General features: G+C 46.5%; 1 protein-coding gene across 1 annotated transcript in view; it reads right to left on the reverse strand.

The window, feature by feature from the left end:
• Window positions 1–1,474: 1,474 nt before the first annotated feature.
• The window catches only part of FHAD1 (forkhead associated phosphopeptide binding domain 1), a 119,445-nt gene continuing 102,965 nt past the window's right edge, over window positions 1,475–17,954 (reverse strand). Inside the window, exons 28-34 of the mRNA XM_081056020.1 lie at window positions 17,368–17,492; window positions 14,643–14,738; window positions 13,972–14,192; window positions 13,236–13,401; window positions 9,822–9,902; window positions 7,251–7,304; window positions 1,475–1,688 (exon numbers count right to left, since the gene is read on the reverse strand). Coding sequence (XP_080912146.1) covers window positions 1,572–1,688; window positions 7,251–7,304; window positions 9,822–9,902; window positions 13,236–13,401; window positions 13,972–14,192; window positions 14,643–14,738; window positions 17,368–17,492 — 860 coding nt within the window. The 3' untranslated portion in view covers window positions 1,475–1,571. The remainder of the gene's footprint in view (window positions 1,689–7,250; window positions 7,305–9,821; window positions 9,903–13,235; window positions 13,402–13,971; window positions 14,193–14,642; window positions 14,739–17,367; window positions 17,493–17,954) is intronic.

A 17,954-nucleotide genomic window follows, 5' to 3' on the forward strand; every position in this document is an offset into this window, starting at 1 on the left:
ATTGGTCTGGCTTGGGTAGGGTATCTACTGCTCAGCCAACCAGCTGTGGTCAAGAGAGAAGCATTAGGTAGGGCAAACCTGATGGGGGGGTGGTGGTGGTGCATTCTCAGGGAAAGGGGTGTGTGGCTGAGGAGACACCCGAAAAAGTAGTTCAAGAAGTGAAGAAAAGAAACTGCAATCATGGGCTGTAATGTTCATATGATCAAAATTAACATGCCCTTTGAAAGACCTAAAATACAATGGAGTCACATAGGCATTGCATTTAACTTATGCAAATTCAAATATACATGTTCAACCAATAAACAACATATTTTTCCCCCCCCCCGTACAATTTGGCTCCCAAACATGAACCAGCTGCTTGAACTACTGCCTAACCAAGTAATCTTTTCTGGTGCTGGAGAAAAACTTGCTATCTTGGACTTTTGGGATATGGTACAATATAAGTAATGGAAATTATGGAAAACTTCCAGAATTTTCAAGAATGTTTTTCAAAGAAGGTATGTTCACCTTTCTCACTGACTTTAGATCCTAACCTTGTATAAATGTACCTTCAGTGGAATACCACACAAAGAAATGTTCCCATTTCCTTTTAGTTTTAATCAGTATAGGGAATGTATTTGGTTTTGAAATTTCAAAATATTTTTATTGTGGCTTTTAAAAATAAAAAAAAATTATATTCATGACTTTTGGCCCCTCCTCCCATTTTGTCTGGCAGTCCTGGCCATACGAAAGAGGCAGTGAGAGGATGGCTGGCTGAAGAAAGGGCAGGATATGAGAGAAGCAGAGAGTGGACCAAGGAAAGTGAGGGTCCCTCCACACACAACGAAAAAGGAGTGTGTCCACCTGGGCAGTGTGTCCTCTTTGGTGACTGGGTACTTGGTCTGTCCTTATGGCCTGGGACTTGAACTACTGGGCCATCTTGGTGTAGCAGAATGGGAAGTATGAGATGGAACTAGAATAGAAACCTGGGTTCCAGTCTCAACTCTTGAATTTATCAGCTGTGTGATTTTAGACAGGCCACTTAACTTCTCTGGGCTTCAGCAACCTCGTCTGTTAAATGGGGGAACAAAATACTATGTACCTCCCAGGGTTTAGGGGAGGATTAGATGAGAACTGCAGAGTGCCACATAAGTGTTAGCCTTTCCTATGGAAGCGATAAAATGGATTGGCATTCTAAATTTATTGCAATAAACTCAGATGTAAATGCATGACACCATGGCCCCAGTCTCAGTCTTGGGTTTTCTTAACTACGGATTTCTTGGCACTCCTTAGTTGTGTGAGGAGTATGTCATGACTCAAACGGGGAACTACGTAATTGTATCTACCAGGCCCAGGAGTCTGAGTTTCAAACCCATTTTCTTCATGTGCCTGACTATGTATACATTCATAGGTATTTTGAAAAAGAACCGCTCTTCACACACCCCAAAGTACAGCATCGTGCAAAATATGTCTAGGAAACAACACACTAGGGGAACAACCTTTCAAGTCCTGTAAAAGCATCTTAGTATTTTGATACAGAAGAGTCACTCGGACTCACGGAGGATCACACAAGGCCGGGTGGGATGACATTTCTAGCTGCTTCCTCCAGCCTTAGAGAACAGAAGACTCTGGCTGGATTTGCTGGAAGAGTCTCTCTTCAGCGTCTCTCTTTCTCGGTCCGTCTTTGGGGTGGCTTTTCTGGCTCCAACCTTCAACGAGCAAGAGAAACAAATGTGCAAACTCTATAACTGCAGCGAGATCCCAAAACATTCTGCTCCAATGATTTTTGGTTTTGTTTTTGTTTTTTTACTCAAAAATGTTTGTTGTAAAAAAAGCAAAACCTAGAGATGAGCAAAAGGAAGCTAAAGGGAGCCACCATTATCACACTTCCCAGGGACAGCGTTATGGCTTTGGTGTCCACCCTTCCAGCTATACAGGTAACATTTTCCCTTTTCACATTTTCGTGTTTTTTGAAACCAGAGCTTCTTAGAATGGGCACATGCCTTGTGATGGAGTTCCTTTCTCCTGAAAAGCTGTTACTGAACTGCATGTGTCTCATGTCTCCGATGTCATAGGAGGAGAAAATGTAGGCTACTGGAGGGAGCATGTTTAGCCTTTTTCTGAGCACTGCCCCACCCTTCCAGCAGCCACGTGTGTGACCCCAGCCCTGCTCATAGTGGACGGGACACTTGGCACAGTGTGGGCTTTTCAGATGATCATTCTCAGGATTTGGGATTAATGGGCTCTGAAATGCTACTTAGTCCCTGGGCTGGTCCTTTGAACTGGGGGACCTTGAGGTCGTCTCTTCCTGTCATACGACTGGAGAGAGATCAGCGGAGATATGGAGAGATGCAGAGAGGAGATATGAGTGTGTGTGTGTGTCTGTGTGTATGTGTGTGCGTGCATGTGCACGTTTGTGTAAGACACATGATGCCTGGGATCTGACAGCTTACGAGTTCTCTTTGAGGCTGGACTCTCTTTCAACCGTTAGTTTTTATGAGACACTCACTCCAGTATCTTCATAAAAGCCCCTTCTTCTGTCTGAATAGGTTTCTATTAATTGCAACTCAAGAATCTCTCTCACATCATTCTGCACCTACTGTAAATAGGTTGTAACTTGCAAATTTCTTTCCAAAAGGCTTCAAATTCCAGCCCTACTTCCTGCATGTTTTGACTCTGACCATGAGGGCAAACATACTCCTGGGGGAAGAGCTCTGTGGGTAGTGGAATTTCAGCTCTGCCACTTACTATGTGACCCTTGGTTTCCCCATCTGTCAAATAGGAACCAGAATATCTGCCCTGTCTTCCTCAGGGGCAGAGAGCAGGTTCTGGGTAGAAAGTATCAGTGGACCATCTTTTGAGCTCTGTTCACTTTAAGACAGGTTTAAGTGTCACCTCCTGAGACCTGCCCAGTGGCTGGCTGGAGTCTTGGGTGTGTCTTGAGATTGTGTTCCAAATCATTTCAGAGTGAGAAAGGCTGACATCTCTACACTAGCCCAAAAAGTGTATCTTGCTTGGAATGCCAGGGAAAATGAAAACTGACAGCAAATGTCGGAAACCTCTCCTCCTGAAACCACTTTTCCTTTTATAGCCCTTTTTATTTGATTTTCAATAACATTGCTGCCTGGATGGTTCCCAAATGCCAGTGCCCTGACCCAGTGTGGGACTGGCTGCCAGGGAGTTTGTTAAACGTAAAAAGTCCCCAGTCCAGGGTTCACCCCCCTCCCCCCCCTCCAGGTCTGCTAGGAGCTTGGGATAAGAAGCACCAGGCAGCAAAGCTACGGTCCACCTTTTTGAGTGACAGGACTGGGGCAGCGGAGGCAGACAGGATGGCTGATGGGAAGAGGAAGAGATGGGGAATGGGAAATGGGAAAATGCCAATGTGGGCAGGAAGGGCAGGGGAAACCTGACAGGGTCCACCCTGAACTGAGGACAACAGCAAAGTGCCATGCATTCAGCTTGGATGTGTCGGCGTAAGAAACGTCCAAACCTGCAGAGAATTTTTATGAGCTTATTTGAGCTGAACTGATGACAATTACCAGGAAGCACAATCTCAGTGGACTGAGAAAATGTTCTGAGAATGGCAGTGTTGCAGCTTATTTGATACATTAGACTCAAAGGAGGAGAAGCAGGGAGGGTTACATGAAATCCACTGGTGGTAGATTAAGGGCGCGGGAGAAACCAAAGCAGGGGGAATACCTGATTGGATAAAAGGTAAAACGGAGGGACACGTACTGCTGTTACATTGGTGGGTACAGGATAGTTAGTAATTAACATTTACAGCACATAGAGATGGTATCCGGGGAATAAGATAGCAATGCTGGCTTCTCTGGTCTTGTGCTCTGGTGTGGAGGGTGTGCCCTGAGGGGTATGGAAAACATCTGACATTTCAAGGGTATGTTATCTTAGATGCAAAAAGACAACAGATAGGCTCCCTTCAGATAAAGACTGACCTTTGTCAAGGAAGCTACACCCTAGGACTGACTACCTGCCGTGACCTGCTTTTAGTTAGGAATTTTTCTATTCAGACCATCCTATGTGGTGACTTTCAGTTTCTGAGTTCTTAAGGCCTCCCCTGAGCTGGTCAGGTTTAGTATGTGGCCCCTTTTGCGCCCACAGATGTTTGGACCCACATGGCTCACACTTAGAATGAAAAGGCAGGAATAGAAGCCAGTCATTAAAATAGCGACACCCAGGTGGAAATTAGCCCAACACACTGGCATGACAGCTTCAGGCGGACTGCAAGCATCAGCTGTAGGAAGACCCCCGTCCATTCCCACACAACCTCAGGTCTCGGTTCCAACAACCCTTCTTCTGGGAGGCCTCTCCTGGTCCTTGGAGTGGGTGGGTTCCTGTGAAATAGCTCCTGAGCTCAGTCTCCTGGCCTCTGTCCTCAAAACAGTTTGTACAAAGGAATTCTTTCATTATTATTGTATTTTTTTGAAAATGTGGTCCAAGAATGTGAGCCAGAAAGGCAGGCAGTTTTGTGTATTTCTTCATTGATCTAACCCAGTGTTTCTCAGCCTTTTTTTTCATCATCATCCCTCCCTAAGGAGACTTCTTAGATAATTTTTCCTGATTGCTCCCACACCCATGAAATTTTAATGCCATAGATAGCATCGTATGTATGTCTGTGCTTTATAAGGTGTGATCAAACAATAGTGTGAATGTTTCAATAAAACAATGTATTACAGTAAAAGACACATTGACATTTATCCCCCTCAAAATACTCTCCCTCGCTTCAAACACACTTTCGTTCCTCTTTCGTGAGTGTCTTTACTTCATCCTCCATCATGACAACGCTCCGTGTCACACATCGCCTGTGGTACAGCAATTTCTGTCAAATAAAAACATTACCGTGTATCCTCATCTACCTTTTTCACCAGATCTGACACCGTGCAACTTCTAAATGATTCAGGACATCGAGGCAGCCACACCAGTGCAACTAAGGACACTCAAGAAAGAGGACTTCCAGAACTGCTTAGAAAGTGGCAAGGCTGAAGCAAGGGGGAGTATTTTGAGGGGGATTAATAGCAATGTGTCTTTTACTATAATACATTTTTAAAAATTTAAACATTCACCGTATTTTGTGATCACACCTTGTATACCTTTTTTTACTTCAAAGTATTTTATTTTTCAATTACACTTGACATTCAATATTATTTTATATTAGTTTCAGGTGTACAACACCTGGTTAGACATTTATATACCTTACGAAGTGATCTCCATGATAAGTCTAGTACCCACCTGGCACCATACATAGTTATTACTCTATTATTGAATATATTCCCTATGCTTTACTTTACATCCCTGTGTGCTTTATACATTAAAAAAAATAATTTTCACCCTCTCAGGGGTGATATTGTGCCACTGAAAAGTCATGATTGGACCCCCACACCTGGACAGTATCTGCCACATCGTAGGCTCTCAGTAAATATTTGTTGAATAAATCAGGCCAGGAAAGTACCTTCTGGTTTACTCTTCCATCCTGGGTGTCAAGCTCAGTATGTGGCCTAGACTAGGTAATTCAATAAATGATTGTTAACTAGAAGATGTTAGCATACCACTGAAAAATAATTAGAAAAGACTGTCAGCTGCAATGAAATAAAGAAGAAAATAAAATCAATGAAGGGTATTTTGGAGGACAGGAAACAAAACCCCACAGGGCCTTACACAGGAGGGAGCTGGCAGTTCTGAAGCTTACAGGAGACGGAGACTCTTAAGAGTGAGCCAGACCGAAAGAACAGATATTACAGGGCCCATCTTTTCCGAGGTGGTCACGATGACTCCAGCCCCCTGAGGACTCAAGGCACGCTATGGAGCTTCCAAGCTACGTTTTGCAAGGAACCTGGAGGAAACCTTTCTGTACTGAGGACGTCCTGGACACCAAACTTCGAAGTCTGGGCTGGAGGCCTAGAAGAACGGGGAGCTCCCTCTTTGCTCTAAGCTGAAGCAGCACCATCTGCCTGCATTCTGAGAAGCCAGGAGGTGGCCTGAAATTCCAGGGGGCTTCACCTCTCAGACAAGCACAACATTCCCACAAAATCCAGGGCCCATCTCCATATCTCCTGTCATCTTACATCCCCACATGGTCCTCAGACAAAACCTAGCTGTAGGGTGGTTTCTGCCGGTTCCCGGCGCAACCATATACCTGTGTTTTGCTGAAAATAAGACCTAGCTGGACAATCAGCTCTAATGTGTCTTTTGGAGCAAAAATTAATATAAGACCTGGTATTATGTTATATTATATTATACCTGATCTTATAGTAAAATAGGACCTGGTATTATATATTATATTTTATATTATATTGTATTATATTACATTATATTAAATTATATGACCCAGTCTTATATTATAGTAAAATAAGACTGGGTCTTATATTAATTTTTGCTCCAAAAGATGCATTAGAGTTTATGGTCCGGCGAGGTGTTATTTTCAGGGAAACACGGCACATGGATGAATAATTGACCAGTCTCCCATTCATTCCCACTTTGCAGGGTGGCAGAGGTCTTAGATCTAGGGGCGCCCTCAGGACGCTCTCTGTCCTCTTAACATCCTGCTCTGGGTAGTAACCACCTTCTAGTCTTACAAGTGTGTTTGTTGAGAAGAGGCTTCTAATTTTCAAAAATGTCCTTACCTACGATAATTTTATTTTTTCCAATCGTAATTTTGTTGTCTCAGAATGACTGTGGACTTTTATCAAACTCGACTATATCTCCTCTCTCTTATTCAACCAACACGTGCTTGCTTTTAAGCTTCCTGAGAGCTTGCGTCTCCTTTCTGCAAAGTGGGGATGTGGGTTGGGTCCATTCCAGTTCTAGGGCTGAATTGTGAATGGCAACGTTTCAACATGTTTAAGATTTCAGAGTCTTGATTCTCGACTCTTAAAAAAGAAGATTCTAAAGGATGCTTCCTTGCAATTCAAGAGAAATGCCACCAGCAATGTATCCGGTTTATTACTTGGACGTTTATTACCTCAAGGAGGGCAAGCAGCACTCACCTGGGTATCAGGTCTGTTTTGAGTGTCAGCTCTCCTACTTTGCTGTGTGGCTCTGGACCAGTTACTTAAAGTCTCTGAGCCTTAGACACCTCACTGAATAATTGAGGACAACAATCCCATAGGGTTGTTGTGAAGATTAAATAATGCCTATTGAGTGCTTAGCTCTGTGCCTGGCACACATAAATGCTAAGCACATAACAGGCGTGGGATTACTGTCAACTGGGTTTCTTGCTGACGTCCTACTGTCCCCTCTCTTCTGCTCTGGCTCACCTGGAAATTTGACTTCTGCATCTTGTTCTTCACCATCTCTACAAACATTCGTCTCTTTAATATAGAAAGAACATTGACAAAATTTAGCTTATGTTCTTTAACGTTTGCAGCAAAGAAAAATGGATCTTTTTTCTCAACTTTTAGATACCACTCATTTGGATGCATTAGAGTTTATGGTCCAGCGAGGTGTTATTTTCAGGGCCTTCCTAGGGAGAAGGAGTAGGGTGAGAATGTGGGTCTGCAGAGGGGGGCATGGCTTTGGGGCAATTACACTGTCCTGCTGAGCCCGAGGGGGCTATTTCCAGATTCCAGAGGAATCTGAGAGGAGGAGGCTGGTTAATGGAGGGGCCGTTGAGGAACACTGGGCCTCTCTTCGATGACAGATCTGCTTGAGCTGGAAGCAGAGCCTCCCAGATCAGCGGAGGAGGCTGTAGACCTCCAGTGGGTTTCCACCCAGGCATCCCAGGGCCCAGGTTTGATGAAAGCCACAAGCATAACCTCCCCGTTGGGGATAGCGTGGGCCTGTACAGAAGCCAGCAACACCAGAAATCTGGAGCTTGCCGTTCCCCTGGGCTTTGATCACCATTGCTGACCCTGGTCTCCTCAAGACCCTGCACCTCAGGGACAGTTGGCTGAAGAAAGCATCCCCTAGGCGCTGGGGACACAACAGTGAGAGAGAGCGTGAGTGAGCTGGGGCCAACAGGTGAATGTGCAGCAGTATTGGGAAGGGGACGTTCTCAGGGAGCCCTGAGCATTCCCTGGGGCCACCAACCTGCCACCGACAAGGGCCAGGGAAGTAAAAGAAGTGAGTGAAGTGAGCTCGGTGGTGACGGCAGCTAACCCACGAGCCCAGCACCTTTCTAAGGGCCTGGAAGATCTTCCAAGTTTCCCAGAGAAGCCGCAAATCCAGAGTATTCTGCGAAAGTGTTGTATTTTGAAATGTTACTAAAAAAAAAATCTCATGAACTAAGTGAAATTACCTGTGGGCTGCCACCTTGCGATATTTGCTTCAGAGCCCTGGCGTCTAGTTGGTGCTCCGTAAATATTGGTTAGGGGGTTGCCAGACGAAATGCAGGACGCCCAGTTAAATTTGAATTTCAGAATGAGACCAAAGAATGTGTTTAGTGTAAGTAGGTCCTATGCAATATTTGGGACACGTTATACTAAATGCCTGTGTGTTGTTGATCTGAAATCCAGATTTAACTAGGCATCCTGTTTTGTTTTGTTTAGTTTTCCCCTTTGGAATCTGGCAGCCCTGCTGGACGCTCACAAAACTCCTGGAGGAAGTAAAAAACCCCGTCTTTTGGGACAGCGGTTTACGTGCTTGTAAGTGTCTTTCCTTCTTACAAAAGGATGCTGACTCTCAGAGCGACTGTCTACGAAGGCCTGTGCGTTTGTATTTAACTGAGTTGCTCTGCAGTTATTTTCCATGGAGAAGGCCTTGAACCTGCAGCTATTCAATATTTATCACAAACTTAGTAGAGAGGAACTAAGCTCAGAAGACAGTCACCATCATCCAAATTTCCAGATATTACAAAGCAGTGGTTTTAAACCAACAACCTCTCTTCTTCTCCTTCTTCTTTTTTCTTTATGTAGCAGAACCACTTTACCCAAGCAAAGTCTCTTGAAGAACTTGGCATATAAAACATAATGGAGAGCTTCTCTCCTAGAAGAGTGTGTGTGTGTGTGTGTGTGTTGAGAGTCATACCCTCAAGTCGTACCCAAGTGCTCCAGTGAACCCCAGTTTGAACATTGCTCCCAAATATCTTCCTGGACTAAATCTAATCAGTGGCCAGCTGAGCACCGAAGGACAGAGCCTGGCTCCCGCACATCTGTTTTTCTTGAACTCACTGGAAAGTGTGTGATGACATCGGTCTATCTCAAAAGCTGTTCTCAGACAAGGCCCAGCCAACATTGCGTTGCTATTCTCAGGAATGTTGTTCGTTGTACCACACAAAGTCCTCTCTAGGGAAAATCCAGTACCATCTTTGTTCTGAGAACACTTCTGAGCATTGCATCCATCCTGTCTCATGGATACTGTGACCTCTGGACCACTCTGCGTCTCCCATTTGCCATGGGCTGCCAGAAAGCCCACAGTCAAATGCGGCTCCCCCTCTGACCGGTGAGGAGATCGTTAAACTGCCACTTGGTCATCCTCATTCCTGGTCCATTTTGGACCCGCTCTTCCCCCTTCTTTCACTCACTATTTCATTCTTAGGGCAGAGGTTCCTGGGGCTCCCCACTCCTCCCTTCTTCTTACGACCTGTTTCCAAGTTCCCAAATCATTTAGGGCCTAGGATGGTTGCTCCATCAGCCAAAACTACAGTTGCACTTCCCCTCTGCCTTCTCTCACCTTGAGACACTGGGTTAGACGCTTGTCTCTTAAATCATTTGTTAAGATTGCAGGCAGCGGAGGGGGCAGGGGCTGGGCTGGGGGAGGGGTGTGAGTGAAGGTGCGTGGCTGTTCCTTGGGCAGCGCATGCTGGCACTTACACTCTATAAGCTCTTACCCTTTGAAAACACTACGTCAGGTTTGTGCCTGGCTGTGAGAGCAGAAAAACCTCTCCATACCTGCCTCTCTTTCTCTTTGAAGGAACAGTTGCAAGGTGTTGATTCTTTTGCATTTCTCTGTTCGGGATCCTCTAAACGTTCCTGAGTGAAAATACCAGGTGAGTCAGAGAGTGTTTAGTGTGTCCTTACCTGTGCTATTCTGGGGACACACCTCAGGGGCTTCTAGGAGACACTGGGATTCAGGAGTTGTGAGCAAATGATGGGGGGTAGGTGAGGCTATTTTTCTTCAGCCATCTTCTATCCACATACAGTGCCACCCTAGCCACATTTTACTTCATCCTTGTGTGGGCCAGAGGTCCCTCCTCCATCCCATTCTTATCCTACATGATGTCTACCAATTTCTACTCCTTGGTCAAAAACACACAATTGGCACTGAAGGAACCAGGATCTTGAGAATACCTGGACCCAAGGAAATCTTGGAAAATAGTGAGTCAAACAGGATTGTGATGATGACAATGATGGTCTGAGAGCATCTACCGAGTGGTCCTATGGGCCGCGGTTTCCGTCCACATGCTCTCATTAAATCGAACGCTGTGAGTGAGCTGTCATTTTTATTTTCATCTTAAAGATGAGGGATCTGAGCTAAATAAGCAGAGGGATGGTTAGGGGGCTCTGGCTCGGCTGAGACCCACCACTTGGCAAAGCTGTGGCCACGCCCCTTGGCCAAGATTTGATTGGCAAGAGCGCAGAGCTGCTTCCGCAGCCTGAAGCAGCCAGTACACTTCAGCCTTTCTCACACTTTGAGCCCAAGGAGAGGGCTAAGAAACAGCTTGCGGTGCTTCTCACATGGCAACTTCTGTGCATTTAAAATTTCCTATTGAAAATTCCAGCCTTAACCCATTCACAAAAAGTATCTGGGCCTTTTCTTGGCTGTAGCCCTAGCTGTATTCACCAAATAGAAAAAGAGGTTCACAAAAGAGCTGCTGGCTTTGGGAGGACCTAGAGAGCAGGAAGTGGCTCCAGGTTTGCTGGACATGTCAACTGGCAGGAAGCTCTTTGAAAGAAATACAGGACTCGTCCCCTCCCATCCATGAGTTGCCTTTTCTCTCCCCCATAGTAACGGAGCTTGCTGTGTGCCAGGCACTACAGACATTATATCTTTGAACCCTTCCGCTGCCCCCGTGAAGCAGATCTCATCGTTCCCATTGTTGGTTGTTTTCGTTAAGGACTCAGATATACAATTGTCAAGCCACTTATTCGGGGTCCTGTAGGGACAGAGGTGGGGTTTGAACCCTTATTTGTTTAACTCAGAAGCCTGCCTGTGAACTTTGAGAGACACTGCCACCTTCTCTAGTGATGTGGGGAATGGGTCACTGTCACTGTCACTGTGTCACATGGACAGGGCTTTGGACTCAGGGCATTCCAGAGGCATCTGGAGGCTGATGACAAGGTTCTCTTTGAATGCTCAGCACTGAGGTTTGCCCAGCATCTTATGTCAAGTCTCATTTTCACAGCCAAAGGTATTAGTACAGAAGTATGACTTTTGATTCTGGAAAGTTCTGCTTGGTAAAGAGATGTTCAAACATTAAAGCTACAAATCACATTTGTTTTGGAGGGTGGTGGTGGCCTGGAGCTCAAGGTCAGTAATTTCATTTCCCAGTGCTTCGGCCACGACATCTCTATGAACAGGCGAAATTTTATATGGGAGACTGAAAAAAATAGTAAGGCTCCTTGTGAAACTATTAGGTGTCAAACTTAAAGCAAAAAGGAATTGTATTTTCCTTTAATTTCCGTTTTACAAACGAATGCATACTCCTTGGAAGGAGCAGATGCTAAGACAGAGTGATACGAATGCCCTTTAGAATCCAGCAAAACTTTAAAATGTATTACTATTATTTTTCCTGACAAACAGCAATTTCTGAAACACATGGCTAGCAAACCTTCCGTGCAAACCCAAGTCCTGGTACGAAAACCCCAGGAGCAATGGGGAGTGGAGGTGAAGGGGACGCCTGGGCGAGGGAGACGCAGACAGGAGTGGGTGTGGAGAAGTGGACCTGGGCTGGGGTGGGTGGCAGGTCTGGATGGCCATCCTGTTTCTGCTACTGAGCAGTCAGGTAACATTACCCTCTGTTAACCTCAGTTTTCCCCTCTCTCAAATGGGCTGACACTCGCCAACATTCCTCGCAGGACTGACTGGGAAGAGGAAGCGTGTGCCGTGTGGAGCAGGTACCTGCCACTCTGTAAGTGCTCGATAAACAATGCCATCAGCATTGCCATGATTGGGGCTATAATTCTTCTAAATCTTGCCCTAAACTGTGAGTGCCATGAATTTGAAAGCTCCCAGCTCTAGCTCTTCTGGGGAACCCTAACACAGGTTCGACTCGCCCATTTCAGATCCTTCTCCACTGAAGGATGTCTGGTGCCCAACAGGCTGGCAACGGCTCCTGCATTGTGTACGAATGAGACAGCACATGAATAATGCATGGGAAGCCTGATTATGCAAATCCTCAGGTTTTCTTACATTTTTCAGCCAGCACACGACAATGGTCTTTTTTGGGCCCTTTGCTGTCCCATTCTGTGGTACGGTGTCTCTGCTTTGGGGCCTCACCTGCCAAGCCCTGGGGAGGGCCTCGGAAGGGGTGAGCTCTCCAGACGGCATATCAAAGGAAAAGTCACAGCTCTGTCACTGGCTCAGCGCTCCCTGGCATTGCTTGGTGTGAAAGGAAACTGTCCTGTGCCTGAGGGAGCCCCATGAAACATTCAGAAAGAGGTCTGTGATGTTTAATTCAGAGCAGTGAATGCTAGAAATGCCACATCCGGTACTCCCTCAGAGCAGGACAGCGGCTTTCATTTCTGGGGCTACTAGCCAGGGAGCCTATTCTCTGGAAGGTTGGCAGGATGGGGAGCAGGCTTCTGCAGGGAACTCATCTGAAGTCAGGTCTTTACCTGTCTGTTCTGCACTAAAGGATTCATTCTTCAAGGACATCCACCCATTTCCATGCACCTGTCCATCCGTCTGTCCGTCCATCCATCCACCCAGCCACCCACCCACCAAATATTTACTGGGTGTCCACTACGTTCTGGGCACTCAGAACAGTGAAACCAAATCTTTGTTCTCAGAGGTATTACTCATCTATACACCCTCAGGACTTGGCAGAACAATAAAAATACGAATAATAGCCACCATTCACAAAAGTCCAGATGCATTTCAGAGAGGTTAAGAAATGTGCCTGAGGTATTTCATGGACACGTGACCTGCCATGTCTTTGATGTGCATCAGACTCCTGAGCGTCTTGCTCATATCCATGCACAGTAGGTGGTAAAGCGAAGGTCTTCACCTAGGTCTGCCTGATGCCAAAGCTATTCTGCCACTTTCCTCTGTATTAATAAGTGCGCTGCCCGATGCCCTGGGCCCTCCCTTTGCCAGGGAGCTGAGGGGCGGCCTCGGCGTTCGCGCGCCAAGCACAGACGCACCTTCTGCTGCCTGGCCGTCCTGTGGAGCCGCTTCTCCTGGTGCAGCTGGAGCTCCGTGCGCTCCAGCGCCTCCTTCAGCAGTGCCTTCTCTTCCACCTCCTTGTAGATGCTGTCCTCCAGCCGGGCCACCTGAGACTGGTACATCTGCATGGATACTCTGCTCTGCCTGAGCGTGCGGGAGACACAGAGGCTCCTTTCCCTCCTCTTTCTCACTCGCCACCAATGTCCCCGACCTGGGAGAGGCTCAAACCTGTCCCCTATACAGCCCACTTAGTGGTTTCATTACACGCAGGCGAGAATGACAACAATTTGGGCTGTAGAGGGCTGAATAAACAGCGGATCGGTTGAATACGCGTAGCATAGCACGAGGGGACAAAGGATATGTTCCCGGCCCCTCCCCGTTTCCCAGCGCGGGTAGGGAGACCTGCGCCCACTGCAGAGAAGATGGACTATGACCAGTTCTCAAATGGTAAAACACCAGACAGACTCAGGAGGTGCTGCTCATTCATCAGGACTGAGAATGGAGAACACTGAGCACATCAGCGGCTGCTGTCGCACCCAGAGGCTTACCTGGCTCAAGCCCTCATCATTGTCCTACCTCCCTTTCACCCCAATATTTCAGTTATTCCACACCCAGGTCTCTGCCCTCTTGTCCCAGTCTAGGCGTCTGCTGCCGCCCTCAGGTTTAGCTGGGAGAATGGAGGCCTGGGGCTTTCCACAGGGATGCGGGTGGTACCTGAGCTGCTCCATGTCCTTTTCGTAGCCTCTCAAGAGCTCCTCTTTCCTCTCCAGCCGGTTCTTGAGTTGGGTGATCTTATCAAACACCAGATCGAGATCCCTTTGTCGAAGCTGGTTGACTTTCTCTCTCTCTTTGGGGGAGAGGTATTTCATGGACACGTGACCTGCCATGTCTTTGATGTTCATCAGACTCCCGAGCGTCTTGCTCATATCCATGTACTACAGGGGAAGCGTTTCACAGGTCACAGGCCTGGCCCGAGACCGCTGGCGGCTGCTTTCAGGAGGTAAATGTCAAATTCTCTTTCATTCATTTCTGGCAATTGCAGAGAACAAACAATTGTGCTTTGGAAATGAGTGCAACTGGGGCTTTTAGTATGAGTTTCCTTTTCCCCACATCCATTTACACTCTGCCTTTGGGAGAATAGGGGGGTGGTGGTGGTGGGAATGACAACAGATATAAACACTCATTCTAATTCCCCAGTTTTTCAAGGAAGTCGGCTGCGCCATGTGTGACCCACACAGGGGTAGCAGATGGGCCCTGGAGAGCCATCGTAGCAACGGAACATGTATGGAGCGTTTATGTTCAGTGAAAGTGTCCCGTGGTTAACACTGACTGTCAGGAGAGGACCCAGTTTTGCACTGGAGGGGACAGAGGCTGTCTGTACATACCAGCTTTTCACTGAGATCCAAAGCCTCAGCCATGTCCATTTTCCCTGGTTTCTCGGTGGCGAGGATGGGGCCTGAGTTGGCAAGGCCACCATGAGGCTGAAATAAAAAGGAAATAAAAATTCTCTGTTGGAATTCCATGACGATTTTCTGCACCTAGAAGTTCTAACACGGTGTGGTTACTGCACAATATCTTGGGAGAGTAGATTTGCATGTCAGTTCTTGTTCGTCCAGTCTGATGCCTTTGTCACTTTCTTGTTATGGTTCCTACCCTGCAGAGTGTGACTCTCATTGAAATGATGCACCACTTGTCTTGTTCTTGGGTCACTGTCTTCCCTCTAGACCAGCAGTTCTCAACCAGAGGTGATTCTGTCCACCCTCGCTGTCCCCTCCCCAGACGCTTAGCCATGCCTGGGCACATTTTTTGTTGTTAAAACTGGGGGTGGCGGGTGCTTCTGCCGTCCAGTGGGTGGAGGGCAGGGATGCTGTCACACATCCCACAAACATGTCCTGCCGCAGGACAGCCCCACGGCAAGCAATTACCTGGTCCTCAAATATCAGCAGCACTAACAGTGGGAAACCCTGGTCTACAGGACAAACTCCAAGGAAATGGGGACCGTGTTGCTTTTGCTCACTGTCCCATTTCTTGTGCCTGCCATGGCACCTGGTACAGACTGGCATGGAGTGAGCAGATTTGTTGAATGAATGAAGGTTAACTAGAAAATAGTCCCCCTCCTGTTATTAAAAGAATCTGATTTTAGTACCCTCATAAAATTTGGCCAAGCCTTCTCCTAGTGCTGGAACCTCGTGGGTGAACATCCCGTCAGACCCTTTCCAGAGACAATGCACCATGGTATGTGGCTAGGACCCCAATCAGACAGCTGGCCGCTGAAAGGCCCTATCGACTGCGTGAAAAAGCCGCTGGACTGATCAGGGAGTCTGAAGGACCGCAAACAGCCACAATAAATCTCCTTTAAAAACTAAACTGGGTTTTAAGTGCTTGCCATGTGCCTCTCTTAGCTCACAGCATTTGCTGGCACTACACTGGAAACCTGTGAGATAAAAACAACAACAACAAAAACCCAACTACAACAGTATAGGGCCCCAAAAGTGACAGTGATGGATGAGCGGACAGATTTATCTATGTATCTATAGAGATGAGAATACAACGGTATTTGATGATGACAATAAACTGGGTAGACCGGCTGTGAAAAGAACCTGAAATGCCACTCAGTGTCTCCACCTCCCCCCGGAGCTGCATCCTCTGCACCTGTCTCCAGATCACCCCTTTTCCTGAGGGATAATCACCTCATTCTGGGCTACAGCGTTCATCCTTGCTCCCTTCTCTGCAGTCTAGCAGGGTACTAGAGGCAGACCGCTAGGGACACAGACCTGGCTCCATCATTCATTAATCTGCGACCTGGGGTAAAGTACTTGACCTCCTGAAGTTTCAAGTTCTCTGATCTGTAAAATGGGGGTAATGACAGTAACTACGACAGAAGGCTGCTGCGAGGATTCAACGAGATAATGTGTGCAAAGTGCTTAGCTCAGTGCCTGGTACTCAGTCAGCACTTCACAGACGTCAGCTATTCTTCCTTTTTAATTACTGCCAACCTCGGAGGACTGAGGTCTTCTAAGAGAGTTGGGAGGTTTCCTACCCTGTGGTGTCAGTGGTGGGATCAGGGGTCACTGCCAAGGGGCAGGAGATCCAGCTGAGCTCTCCATGGGCAGACTGTCCCTTTACTTCAGCCTTGGAGAATGAGCACTTGATTTTATCAAGAAAACCTACACATTTTTTAAGACTTACATCGTTAGCAAATGTCTAGAAACTGTTGAGGACAATGTTGGTACAGATAGAATGACTTTATTATTTGTCCTAAAAGTCCATGTCTATTTAGACCCAGCTGCGGCAGCAAGCCCCACCCAAATGGGTCATGTGCCATGTGTCAATCAAACACCCAACATCCATTTAGGGCGCAGGGCGCCTTCAACTTAACAATCAAATCACTTCTGAAGATTCTGGCAAATAAAGCTATGCCTCCGAAGAAAGGAAGGCTTTCTTGAATAATACTATTTAAATAATAACAACAGCTATTATTTATTAAGTGTTCACTATGAGTTAGGCAGTGGGATAAGCATGTAAACATAATTATCTTCTTTAACTTTTTCATCATCATTTTATAGCTGGGGCTTGGAATTCCAGAAAGGAATTCCTTGTCCAAGGTCACACAGTTTACAGAGCTAAGATTTCAAGACAGGTCTCTCCGACTCTAAAACTTGTGTCCTCTTAATCACGGCTCCCTTTAGCTACCCTTTATGTGTTCATGTTTTTTCAATTTACAGCAAAAAGCAAACTTCGGGCAAACTCATGGCATAATGTCATAAAGTCGCCTTTGGAGTAGTTTCTGCAGAATGTGACACACAGGTGAGGAGGGCTGGCTAGTGGCTGACATGGTGCAATGTCAATGCAGAGATATATTATTCTATGGACCAATGGAACGCCACCTTTCTGTTCGAACAGTGGATCACTGGTATGTAAGGTACCAACCATTCAGTACAACCCTTCAGTACAACCATTCAGTACAACCCTTCGGCACCAGCCCATCAGGCAGGACCTGGCCCCGAACCATGGATACGCACGGCTGAGCCAGGGCACACAGACGGTGCCTGCCCTCGTGACCACCCTCCAATGCGTCAGTCACTGCAGAGACAAACTTGTTTGGGTTACCACTTGGATCTCTATTCTTGAGAAAGCTGGCAAATCAGGTTTTGCGTTCAATATTTTCTGGACATTTTTTTCCATTCTGAGAGTCTTTAAGTCTAGAAATGATTCATTCAGGGGCTCCTTATGATCTAGAAAAGAAATGATTTAGACTCAAAAGAAAGGCTCAGGAAGAAGTTATTGCATGTAACAACCACCACTACTATTTACTGGTATCGTCTGAGGTCACACAGCTGATACGAGCCTCATGGGGATGAGGATGGGACTTGAACCCAGGCTTCTGGGTCCCAGCCCAGTGCTCCACCCAGCAGCAAGCTGCGTGTCTTGAGAGCCCTCACCCCTCTAAACAGGGTATTGTTGGAGGCCCCTCAGGTTGATCCTTGTTCATTGTTTAGTCCATGACAAAGTTTCCACAAGAGACACAGAGAAGTAAGAAAAAGAAGGACAATGTAGAAGGTTTTTTCATGAAATCCTATTTATTTAATATCAAGGCCTGATCTTGACTCTGAGATCATGTCTGCCCATTTTTTTTTGATATTATAACATCCTTTTGGTTATGAAATTATAGAGATAGAAGCTGGCAAATTGCTCAG

The sequence above is a fragment of the Rhinolophus hipposideros genome (genome assembly GCF_964194185.1).
Source record: "Rhinolophus hipposideros genome assembly, chromosome: 8".
Taxonomy (NCBI): Eukaryota; Metazoa; Chordata; class Mammalia; order Chiroptera; family Rhinolophidae; genus Rhinolophus; species Rhinolophus hipposideros.